General features: G+C 34.4%; 1 protein-coding gene across 1 annotated transcript in view; it reads right to left on the bottom strand.

Moving 5' to 3' along the window:
- The window catches only part of USP34 (ubiquitin specific peptidase 34), a 245992-nt gene that overhangs the window by 33086 nt on the left and 199836 nt on the right, over window positions 1-13070 (bottom strand). The window contains exons 55-62 of the mRNA XM_012639191.1: window positions 6343-6407; window positions 6173-6248; window positions 6033-6080; window positions 5853-5918; window positions 3838-3918; window positions 1585-1670; window positions 1059-1227; window positions 887-961 (exon numbers count right to left, since the gene is read on the bottom strand). Coding sequence (XP_012494645.1) covers window positions 887-961; window positions 1059-1227; window positions 1585-1670; window positions 3838-3918; window positions 5853-5918; window positions 6033-6080; window positions 6173-6248; window positions 6343-6407 — 666 coding nt within the window. The remainder of the gene's footprint in view (window positions 1-886; window positions 962-1058; window positions 1228-1584; window positions 1671-3837; window positions 3919-5852; window positions 5919-6032; window positions 6081-6172; window positions 6249-6342; window positions 6408-13070) is intronic.

A 13070-nucleotide genomic window follows, 5' to 3' on the forward strand; every position in this document is an offset into this window, starting at 1 on the left:
GATCAAAAACAAGTTAACTTCTTTTTTTTTTGAGACAGAGTCTTGCTCTGTCGCCCAGGCTAGAGTGCTGTGGCATCAGCCTAGCTCACAGCAACTTCAAACTCCTAGGCTCAAGCGATCCTACTGCCTCAGCCTCCCAAGTAGCTGGGACCACAGGCATGTGCCACCATGCCCGGCTAATTTTTTTTTTATATATTTTTAGTTGTCCAGCCAATTTCTTTCTATTTTTAGTAGAGACGGGGTCTCACTCTTGCTCAGGCTGGTCTTGAACTCCTGACCTTGAGCGATCCTCCCGCCTCAGCCTCCCAGAGTGCTAGGATTATAGGCGTGAGCCACCACGCCCGGCCACAAGTTAATTTCTTTAAGCCTCAAGTACTTCATTTGTAAAATGGAGATGAAACAGTACCTATCTCTAATAGTTTAAAAAAGGATTAAATAAGAGTACAAATAGATGATACAATCCAATGTGGCTGTTACAGACAGTATAAAATGCATATAACATTTTAATATTAATAGACGAGCTACTTAAAATTTTTGAAAGACTATGATAAACTTAATAGCAAAGGGCTTAAAAATATGACCATCAAAATGTCCACCAAAACAATATACCATTGATAAGACCCCAAAATAGGTGGTGACCACTTTGCCTAAGTTGATTTGCTTTGTTCTAGGGCTTTACCAGTGACATTTATTACTTAGTTGTTTCTTTTCTTGCTATATCCACTAAAATTACATTAAAAACACCAACCAATCTTAGACTCTCAGCATTATCTAGTATCAGGCTAGAAGGGATTTTAAAGGATTCTAATATCTCATGACTTTGTATGGTGCAAACTACTGAAAACATGGCTTCTGAATCCCTACTATAAGACAGAATTGTACTTACATTTTCAGGTCCTTTTGTTCCCATGTAAAAATGTACCATTGTAGATATGGCTTGCAATGAAAGTAAAAATTGGCTCTAAAAAATTGATTTAAAAATAGAAAATAAAAATAATTAAGTTCTAAATACTGATAATAGGTATATAATCCAAGAAACAAACAAGATACAGCCTCACCTCTTCTTCACCCATTTTAGCAAATTCGTAAAGGAAGGCAAAATATTCTGTAAGGTGTTTACTGTGAGGTTTTACGCCATGTTCCATAATTAATAACAGAGTTCTCACAAATCGAGTGACACATGAACGACCACCAATATCTTCTACTGAGGCATCCATATCATCTGACCTGAAAAGATAATTAAATGTATCTTAGAAAACATATGACACCTGGGACAGTTACTGTCTAGAAGGAAAATTATTTTTAAAAACCTGAATATATCTCTTTTATCTTTGTGATAATGAATATCAATTGCAATAACATAAGTAGCTAAATTTCAATTATAGTGACTGGCTAAATCAATCCAAACCTAAAGATTTGTGCAGGATTTTGCAGATGCACTTAGTTAAAAATAGTTTTCATTTCTTGACTTTAGATTATTTTTAAAAAGAAGAACCTAAATATTTCAATGTGGCTATTTAAAATTACTTTGTAGGCAGATCATCAAAAAAGTTAAAAATTTAATGTTCAAAAAGTATTTCTTACCCATCTTCCATTCCCGGCTGTAGATAGAGATGAGCATGTACAGGTCTCAGTCTCTGAATCACATGGATACATAAACGCTGAAACATCTGTAAACAAAAAGATAACAACCCAAGAGCCAATTCACATCACATAAGAAAGATACTGGAAAGTTAACATGATTCAAAATTCTCTGTCACCCATTTATATTTTGCCCAAAGATTATCTTTTGATATTCTAAAGCTTTCCTGGAGTCTCAACTACAGTCTAAACATATAAGGCAAAGTGAGCATAAGAAATAATATCCGGTTTTGTGATAATGGGAAAAAACCTTAAACTACAAGTTTCAGTAATACAGATTACCAAAAACAAAGCTTCACTAAGCTAGTGGAGATACAGAGAAAAGAAAATCTGTATCTATCTCCTACAGAGGAGTGCAGTGGAGCAGGACAGCTACTCAGCACAGGGTCAATAACTAGGAGAAAGAATATAATTTAACAGAAAGAAATATGGATTAAAAATCACTGAGAGGCCAGGCACGGTGGCTCACACCTGCAATCCTAGCACTCTGGGAGGCCGAGGTGGGCGGATTGTTTGAGCTCAGGAGTTCGAAACCAGCCTGAACAAAGAGCAAGACCCCGTCTCTACTAAAAATAGAAAGAAATTAATTGGACAATTAAAAATATATAGAAAAAATCAGCCGGGCACAGTGGTGCATGCCTGTAGTCCCAGCTACTCGGGAGGCTCAGGCAGAAGGATTGCTTTGAGCCCAGGAGTTTGAGGTTGCTGTGAGCTAGGCTGACGCCACGGCACTCTAGCCCAGGAAACACAGTGAAACTCTGTCTAAAAAAAAAAAAAAAAAAAAAAAAAAAAATGACTGAGGATTCTCTAAAGATATATGAATGACCAATAATACTATGAAAAAATGTTTAACATCATTAGTTATTAGAGAAATGCAAACCCAAACCACAATAAGATAAACTTCACACCCACTAGGATAGCTAAGATAAAAAGACAATAGCAAGTGTCAAAGATGATGTGGTAAAACTGGAACCTTCATATATCACTGGGGGGAAAGTAAAATAATATAGTCACTATGAAAAATAGTTTGTAAGTTCTAAAAATGTTAAACATAAGAGTGACCAAACGACCCAGCAATTCGGCTTTTAAGTATATACCCAAAAGACATGAAAATATATGTCCAAACAAAAATTGTACTGAATGTTCATAGCAGCATTATTCAAAATAGCCAAAAAGTAAAAACATTTCAAGTGTTCATCAAGTGATGAACAAATAAACAAAATGTGGTATATACATTTAATGGACTATTATTTGGCAAAAAAAGGAAATGAAGTATGGATACATGCTATAACATAGATAAATCCTGAAAAGATTGTTAAATCAAAGCAGCAAGTCATAAAAGACCACATACTGTATGATTCCATTTATATGGAATGGTCAAATGAGGCAAATCCATAGAGACAGAAAAAAGACTAACAGCTGTCAGGGATTGAGGGGAAGGGAGAAGATAAAATAGGGAGTTACCATCAGGGGTTGAGGTCTTTTTGGGGTGACAAATATTCTAAAATTAGATAGTGGTGATGGCTGCGCAACTTTGGGAACATACTAAAAACCACTAAACTTTATACTTTGAAAGGTTTGGGTGAACTTTATGGTGTAAAAATTATATCTCAATAACAACTGGAAAGTGGCATAATTAACTTATTAATTCTGTTTTTCTCCTAACTTTCGGAGGAAATAAGTGGCATAATTAAATTAACTTTTTGATTTTGTGCCAAAAGTGACTGACTATAAAGTAATATTTAAATTTTCATTGTCTAATTTTTACAATGATTTAAAGAAAACAAATTGGTTTATATAGCAGTTTAGACCCAAAGAAATAGATTATTAATATATTCCATTCATTTAACATTGTAAGCCACCACAGTACCCTGCCACAGTTAGAATATCTAAGGATGTGAAAAAGAATCAGTACAACTCTTAAGGCATCCAGACCAGGATCTGGAAGAATAAAAAGTTATAGCCTATCTTCCTATACGCAAGAAATGTGCATAATTTTAATCTCTTGATTAGGGTGATAGTTGATGTTAAAATAACCCAATAAAAACAATACCAAAATGACTTATGATAGGAGATAGATCTTTTCAAACTATTTGTAATGCTAGCTAGGATAAGACATATTCACAGGCAAATTTAGAACAATTAAATTGAAAGCCATTTCTTCAAATAATTTTTTTCAAATAAATTTTTTCTTACCTGTCTCACAATTTGATTAGGGCACTTAATTAGTATCTGCATTGGCCACCAGTCATCATCAGCCATACGGTCTAAAAACCACTGTAAGAAAACGGAGCATGACTTTAACATTTAACCAATACTTGTCAAATGGGATAAAGTCACATAGGGATTTTACTTCTAGTAGATATTTTAATTAAGTTCTTATCAAAAAACTTTCTCTAATTGTTAGAAAGTCCAAAATCTAAAATCATAATAAAGGTCATCTCATTACACAACTCCATAGATGTCATTTACACCACAGTACACAACTGGCATGATGGCAACCTGAGGTCCTTGTCGCAATGAAATGAAATACCATTTCCCTAATAAACGTCACACTGTGGAATCTTTTGTTCCTATTAATGTAAGATTTGAACATGATTCATTTTACTTCCTTTTAAAAAACAAATCATGATCTATATCAACTCTGCAGATCTATTAAACAGCTATGAGGGGGGAAGGAAACAGAGAAACATGTTAAACACCAGGAAGATGCAATCATTCAAAGCAGCATGTGGGAAATCCTGCAGAACAAATGACACAAAATGGCATGAAGAAAAAGAAAGTATTATAGATGAAAGGAGATTTAAAAGACAAACAAATGCAAAATGTGGACCTTATTTGAACACTATTTAAAACAAATCAACTGAAAAAAATTGATATGATTAGGGAAAACTGAATATAGAATGTGTATTAGATGACATCAAGAAATTGCTTCTAATTTTTACCATGAGTGAATGGAATTGTGGTTATATACATATTTTAAAAGTTTTCACCTGTTATAAATATATACTGACTGTTTATGGATGCATGATATGGTATCTAGGTTTGCTTTAAAACACTTTAGCTGAAAAAAAGGCATGGGAGGATAGCAATTGATGAAATAAGAATGAAAGATTATTATTAATTGTTGAAGTTGTGTTAACAGTAACACGAGGGTTCATTATACCTTTCTACTTCTGTGCTTGCTTCCAAATTTTCATTATGAAGCTTTAAAAAGTTATACTTTTGTATTTGAAATTTCTGGTGATCAGATTCTCTTATTCCATTGCTACAGGTATAATCAGATGACCTTCTAAGTAAGTGAAAAATCTTAAACTATAATTTCATCTCTTGCATGGTACTATCTACCACCTCTGCAAAATTCACAACACTTGTATTCCTAGGTAGGTTTACAACTCTTTGATTGCTAATCAAACATTATAAACATTAAGATGGCAATACAATTAAGTTGTGACTAGCTGTGAGCATATTATTCTTATGGATGCATCTCTCTTAAAATGTGGGGATATATAATTAGACATAAACTGATCTAATGAGATGTATTTTTGGGGGGAAGTGAGGAAGTGATAGGTGTTTTAAAATATTTTTCAATAATATTCAAAAGTAGTTAAGAGATAGGTGGAGGAAATGGGGGAGATGTTGGCCAAAGGGTATAAGGTTTCAGCTATAAAATGAATTCTGGAATCTTACGTACATCATGACTATAATTAATAGTATTGTATTGTTTACTTAAAATTTGTTAAGAGTAGATCTTAAGTGCTGTCATCACATAACTAAGTGGTGATAGATGTGCTAATTAATTTGATTGTGGTAATCATTTCACAATGTACACATATATCAAATCGTCTCATTGTACATCTTAAATACATACAGGTTTTGTCTGTCAATTATACCTCAATAAAGCTGGAAAACAAAAATGAAAGTAGTTAAGAAATACCTGGAAGAGTCTTTAATTTTGTGTAATTTTTTTCTTCCATTAAATGAAGGGGAAAAACGCACAGATTTTAAAATAATCAATTATTTAATCAGTGTAATAGATTTGATACCTAAATTATAATAATCAAATGTTTTTAGAGACAACTTACACAGGGCTCCCTATAATTTAAAACAGATAAAACAATTTTGCCATTCCATTTCCACTAAGAATAAAAAACAAAACAAAAAAAGATTCTTAACTATCTATGCATTGTTTGTTGAATTATTCACCTCACCTCACAAGCTGCTTGACTATTATTAAATTGTTTGGTCAATAGTTCAATCCACTGAAGCATTGTGGGCTTTAAAAAAAAAAAAAAGAAGTCAGTAAAAGCATAAGGGTTTTTGAGTCAAAGAGAACAAAAACCAAAAGATATCTGTAAATAATATAAATCCAAAATATAAAACACACATACCTTTTCTTTTGAATGAATAAATGTCTCTAGGACAAAGGAAGTGCTTAACTATGAGAAAAGATAAAATTAAGCAAAAAAGATTTAATTATTTTAAAGTAATAAATTTTGACAAAATTATCTAAAGTTTATATATTTATTACCTTTGCTGTCATTAGTGACACAGCTTTAGGATCCGGTAATGTACTGGGAATACAACTACACAACTGCCACATAAATCTAGAATTTAAAAAGAATGAATAATTTAAAATTCTTACAGAGTGAGATTTCTTTAAAAAGGTATAAAAAAATCTACTAAATTTATCAAACTTACCCAAAATATGTGTGTTCGAAAATGTTTTTGTCCTGGAGAAACTGCATGTTATCATGCCAAATCCACTGAAGAAAAAAATGTCAACATTAGATATCAGAAAGCAGTTCACTTCATTATGTTTTATTAATATTTTTATTAGACAAAAAAAGTATGCTCTTAAAAACCATAAAAGAAACAAAAAATACATGCAGTAAACTCATTCCCCGCCCCAGGTATATGGAATATAGGAGTAGCTACTAAACCTACTCTAATTTAATCATTACTTATCTGGCTATCTCAAGCAATTGTGGGCTTTTAAATGTATTTATAATGATTTTGAAAGAATTCTGAAATCCTATCTGTCTGAAGAGCAAGCATATAAATGAATAAAACATAAGTTATGTTGCATTTTATAAGAATAGGTTATAAAAGTTTCTGTTCAAAAGTTGGCAAAATAAAAAAATTTAGTTCAGGTTGGCAGACCTAAATCAGAGGTGATTTTGTTTACTCCATAAAAATAATAAAAAATGATTATTTCTGGCATTAGCCCTGTAGGAACACTCTGTTTTTATCTTCCTTTATCTCTCTGAATAACTTAAACCTATATCTATATCTTTGTCAGCTCCACGTTATTTTTATCTAGATGTTCTGATTATTCATATTGCTGGCTGTCTTAGCAAAACACTTCTGTGTTTTGGAATTTTAGATGGTAGGTTCATTGTGAGACCGAAGTTCCAACCTTATCTTTAATCTTCCACTAAAGATTTTCAACTACCTCTATTTGCCTTCCCAGCCCCCCGCACTAACTCAGAACCAGGTATTACAACTGTGTATCAGGATTCCCACTCCACAGTAGTATTTGAGAAATCCCAGACATAGTAACTGAATGGTCTGCTTCAGAGTTCTGAGCATTCCCAGGCACACAGCTTTTTATAAAGCTGTATCCCTGAGGAGAGTCTGACAGCATTCTGCTCATCTCATTCAGTACCTTTTCATAGCAAGGGAGTCCCATTCCAAAAGACTGGCTTCCAGTCATGAGCTCAGTTCTAGATCTGGTGTCATAATTTTTGTCCCCTTGACCCTATATGAGCCTAGATTCTGGTCAACATTAACTGCTTCTGGGCCTAAAGCCTATAGTCTGAGGTTTCCACTGCACACAGAGCTTTTAGTTGTGCTCTATTTTTGTTCTACAAAAACATTCATCTGTTTTTTGATGGTCCTTTTTATACTGAATCAATACAGTATGTTTGAAGCGAACTAGGTATGTCTAAGTGTGAAATTATTGCACTACATTGATCAGAACTTCCCTAGCTATTTTCTATATAACTGGTGCAACCTCATCTTGGGCCACTCTTGCTTGAACTTACTAAACATCTCAGCCATACAGGTCATCTTTCAGCTCCTAAAACATGCCAACGAGTTCTAAGAATTTGTGCAGAATGTTCTCTTTGCCTGGAGCACTCTTCACATGATTACCTCTTCTGTAAGTTTCAGGTTTCAGTTTAACGTTAACCTCTTGAAGAATTTCCTGACCCCCTTCCCTAGCAATCCCTACCAATTACTCTTTCTGAGAACTCTACTTTTATTATCCATAACAATTATTATAATTTATAATTAGTTTACTTATTTAATCTCTTTTAAGGCTCTAAATTTTTCTGGTTATCTTTTGGGAATGTCTGTCAATAGCTATGCTTTAACTGTATAAATCTAAAGGACCACATTCTGGTTTATATTTAAAGCCTGTATCAATGTTAATTTACATAATATTTCCAATTTATTTAACTTTTTTAGTAAAATATAAGTAGACACACTCATTTTAAAATAATAAGCTGAAACAATTAGGAAAAAATGGCTGGTTTAGGTCTGCAATCAGGAATACTCTAATGTACAGGCACATTTCATTTTATTGTATTTCACTTTACTACACTTCACAGATACTTTTGAAGCAAGGTGAAGGTTTGTGGCAACCTTGTGTTAAGCAAGTCTATCAGCATCATTTTTCCAACAGCATGTGTTCGCTTCATGTCACTGTGTCACATTTTGGTAATTCTTGCAATATTTCAAACTTTTTCATTATTATTGTATCTGTTATGGTAATCTGTGATCAGTGACCTTTGTTGTTACTATTGTAATTGTTCTGGGGCACCACCCATGAGATGGCAAACTTAATCAATACATTTGTGTCCTAACTGCTCCAACTGATTAGCCATTTCTGTCTTTCTCCCTGTCCTCCGGCTTCCCTAGTTCCTTTAAGTGCAATATTGGAATTTGGCCAATTAATAACCCTACAATGGCCTCAAATGAAGAGCTGCACATCTCTCACTTTAAATCAAAAGCTAGAAATCATTACGCTTATGAGGAAGCTGAGATAGGCCAAAAGCTAGGCCCTTGGGCAACACAGTTAGCCAAGTTGTGAATGTGAAGAAAACGTTCTTGAAGAAAATTAAATATGCTACTCCAGTGAACACATAAATGGTAAGAAAGCAAAACAGACTTATTGCTGATTAGGATAAAGTTTCAGTGGTCTGGATAAATCAAACCAACCACAACATTCTCTTGAGTCAACCAATGCAGAACAAAGCCCTAACTCTCTTTAATTCTATGAAGGCTGAGAGAGGTGAGGAAGCTGCAGAAGACAATTCTGAGGTTAGCAGAGGTTGGTTCATGAAGTTTAAGGAAAGATGACTTCTCCATATCATAAAAGTGCGAGGTGAAATAGCAAGTGTTGATGTAGAAACTGCAGAAAGTTATCCAGATCTAGCAAATATCATTAACGAAGGTGGTTACACTAAACAACAGAATTTCAATGTAGACAAAACAGCCTTCCCATCAGAAGAAAACATCATCTAAGACTTTCACAGCTAGAAAGTAGAAGTCAATGCCTGGCTTCAAAGCTTCAAAGGACAGGCTGGCTCCCTTGTTAGGGGCTGATGAGGCTGGTGACTTTAAATTAAAGCCAATGCTCATTTACCTTTCCAAAATCCCAGCACCCTTAAGAATGATACTACATCTAGTCTGCATGTGCTCTAGAAAGGAAACAACACAGCCTGGATGACAGCATAGCCGTTTATAGCACGGTTTACTGAATATTTTAAGCCCAATGTGGAGACCTACTGCTAAGAAAAAAAAGATTCCTTTCAAAATGACTGCTCATTGACAATGTACCTGGGTCACTGGAGAGCTGTCACGGAGATGTACAAGAGTAATGTTTCCATGCCTGCTAACACAACATCCATTCTGCAGGCCATGCATTAAGCCATAGCATAATTTCAACTTTTAAGTCTTATTATTGAAGAAATACATTTTGTAAGGCTATAGCTGCCATAGATAGTCATTCCTCTGATGGATCTGGGCAAAACCAACTAAAATTCTTCTGAAAAGATTCACTATTCTAGATGCCATTAAGAACATTTATGATTCATGCACGGGAAGTGGTCAAAATATCAACATTAACAAGAGTTTGGAAGAAGGTGATTCTAACCCTTAAGGATAACTTTGAGGAGTTCAAGACTTCAGTGGCGGAAGTAACTGCAGACGTGGTAGAAACAGTAAGAGAACCAAGTAGAAGTGAAGCCTGAAAATGTGACTGAATCGCTGCAACTGCACGATAAAACCTGAATGGATGACGAATTGCTTGTTATGCATCAGCAAAGAACGTGGCTTCTTGAGATGAAAACTACTCCTCGTGAAGGTGCTGTGAACAGTGTTGAAATGACAACAGAGAATTTAGAGTATTACATAAACTTAGTTGATAAAGCAGTGGCAGGGTTTGAAAGGATTGACTCCAATTTTGAAAGAAGTTCTACTGTGGGTCAAATGCTATCAAACAGTATCATGTGCTGCAGAGAAATCTTTCGTGGAAAGAAGAGTAGATTGATGTGGCAAAACTTCATAGTTGTCTTATTTTAAGAAATTGCCACAGCCACCCCAACCTTCAACCACCACCACCCTGATCAGTCAGCAAGGCAAGACCTATCATCAGCAAAAAGATTAAGACTCACTGAAGGCTCAGATGAATGTTAGCAATTTTTAGCAGTGAAGTATCTTAAAATTAATGTAATACTTGTTTTTTAGACATAATGCTACTGTATATTTAATAAACTATAGTAGAATATAAACATAACTTTTACATGTACTAGAAAACCAAAAAATTGTTACTTGCTTTATTGCTACATTTGCTTTATTGCAGTGGTCTGGAACTAAACCTGCCATATTTACCAGGTATGCCTATAGTTAGTTCAGTCTGTTTTTCTTGTAGTAGAGCAAAGGTCTGGGATTCTCTTTTGTTACAATGTGAATCAGTGGTTTTCAAAAAATGTTTGGAGAGCCCTGGGGGTTCCTGTGACCATTTTAGGGGGTCTGTTACAGCAAAACAATTTTCTTAGTAATACTATGGTGTCATCTGCCCTTTTAAACTCTCATTTCTCATGAGTGTACAATGAAGTTTTCCCAGAGGCTACATGATGAATGAGATCAGAACAAACTGGAAGCAGAAGCTGTTATGAGAATCCAACTGTTCTGTTAAACTAGATATTAAAAAAAGATTTGCAAAAATGTAAAACAGAGCCACTTTTCTCACTGAATTATTTTGTTCAGAAAAATATATATTATTTACAAAATATAATGTTAGCATATAATGGGTTTATTTTTGTCATTTTTACATGAATTAAAAGTTGTTTGCAATAATTTGGATGGAACCGGAGACCATTCTCCTAAGTGAAGTGTATCAAGATTGGAAAAACAAACACCGCATGTACTCATTATTGAACTGGAACTAACCAACGAACACACATGTGCACAAAGGGAAGTAAAATTTAGTGGAAATCAAGCAGGGGGGAGGGGGAGGAGGGGAGGGGCAAAAACCTACCTAATGCGTACAATGAACACTATTTGGGTGATGGACAAACCTACAGCCATGTGAAGTATTACAAAAGCAATCCATGTAACCAAAAACATTTGTACCCACTTAACATTTTGAAAATAAAGAAAAATCAGATAGCTATACGACAAAGTTTTAAAAATTTGTATAATTTATATAATATGGTATATACTGTTAGAGATAACCACATTAAAAAAAAAAAAAAAAAACACCTCTTTAAGGTCCTTGATAGCTTTTAAGAATACATAAAGGAGTCCTGAGACCAAGAAATTTGAAAACCACTGATATAAACAAACAATACACATCATAAAGGTTTTATTTAAAATTTCATTTTACTTCACAAGTGGTCTGGTTGTTATTATATATTGTTGAGTTCTCATATAAAGCAAGGCCTAGATTTGTCTGAATATTTCAGGGGTCTTCCATATAACAAATGATAATCCATTTAATTGTGGTTATGATGGTGGCTGAGATAAATTTTTGTACAAATAGGTAAGCTTAATAGCTTCAAATCTAATGAACCATCTCTAATTAGTAACATCTAATTCTGCTAATAAATCCAATTTAAGGAATTGAAAAAAGAAAATATTCTTGGCTTTTTACAATTAACATAAGGGTAGGCAAGATACCAATTAAAAGTATTTGGGGAACAAAATTCAGTCAGTTTTAAGACTTGATCCCAACAGTGCAAAAAAAAATTTTTTTATTCAGACAGTAAAAGCTGAATTGTCTGGATGGAAGAATACATTTTAATCAAGTACCCCTTTGTAGAGAAGATTTACTTTTTATACTTTTGGATGACTGAGTTCTTAACATTGACACAACATACATTGTGTTATTTACTCAATACTATTATCACTTATTAAATTATGAAAACCTCATTACTACAAATGAGATACTTTTTTTTTTTTTCGATGCAGGACCTCGTTCTGTTGTCTGGGCTAGAGCGCAGTGTCATATGGGCTAGAGTGCAGTGGTATCGTCATAGCTCACAGCAACCTCAAACTCCTGGGCTCAAGCAATCCTCCTGCCTCAGCTTCCTGAGTAGTTGGGCCCATAGGGACTCCGCACAACATCTGGCTAATCTTTAAAGATGGGGTCTTGCCATGTTGCCCAGGCTGGCCTCAAATTTCTGGGCTCAAGTGATCCTCCTGCCTTGGCCTCCCAAAGTGTTTGGATTACAGGTGTGAGCCACTGTGCTTGCCTCCTTTTTATTTTTTAATATATAAAATATATTTATTTATATATTTTTAGAGACAAGGTCTTATTCTGTCACCCAGGCTGGAGTGCAGTGGTACTATCATAGCTCATTGCAGCCTTGAACTCCTGGGCTAAAGAGATCCTCATGCCTCAGTCTCCTAAGAGGCTGGAACTACAGGTACATGCCACCACACCCAGCTGTATTTTAAATTTTTTTGTAGAGATTAGGTCTAAGTTGCCCAGGCTTGTCTTGAACTCCTGGGATTACAGTTGGGAGCCAGTGTACCCCACCTAAAATACATTTTAAATGCATTTGAAATATACTGTATGCTTGAGTATGTGAGTCTGTATCATGAAGCATAACAGAAGGAATTCTTGTATCCCATCACCCAACCTAAGAGGAACATCACCAACCACACAAGTTACTTGTGAGCTCAGCCTGATTCCATCAACTTTCACTTTTCTTATTTTTCTTCTATGTCAGTGATAATTATTTTCTACTTTCTTTATTCCCATTAATTTTTCATTCACACAAGTACTTATTACCAACATTATTTGTAAATACTCTCGAGGTCTACTCTGGATTACAGATCTTAAAAGTTGTATAGCCTGCTCTTACATTATAGTATTCCTTGCATAAATACTTAACATACTTTTTTTTTTTTTTTTT

This window comes from Propithecus coquereli, unplaced genomic scaffold (assembly GCF_000956105.1).
Source record: "Propithecus coquereli isolate 6110/MARCELLA unplaced genomic scaffold, Pcoq_1.0 Scaffold138, whole genome shotgun sequence".
Lineage (NCBI taxonomy): Eukaryota > Metazoa > Chordata > Mammalia > Primates > Indriidae > Propithecus > Propithecus coquereli.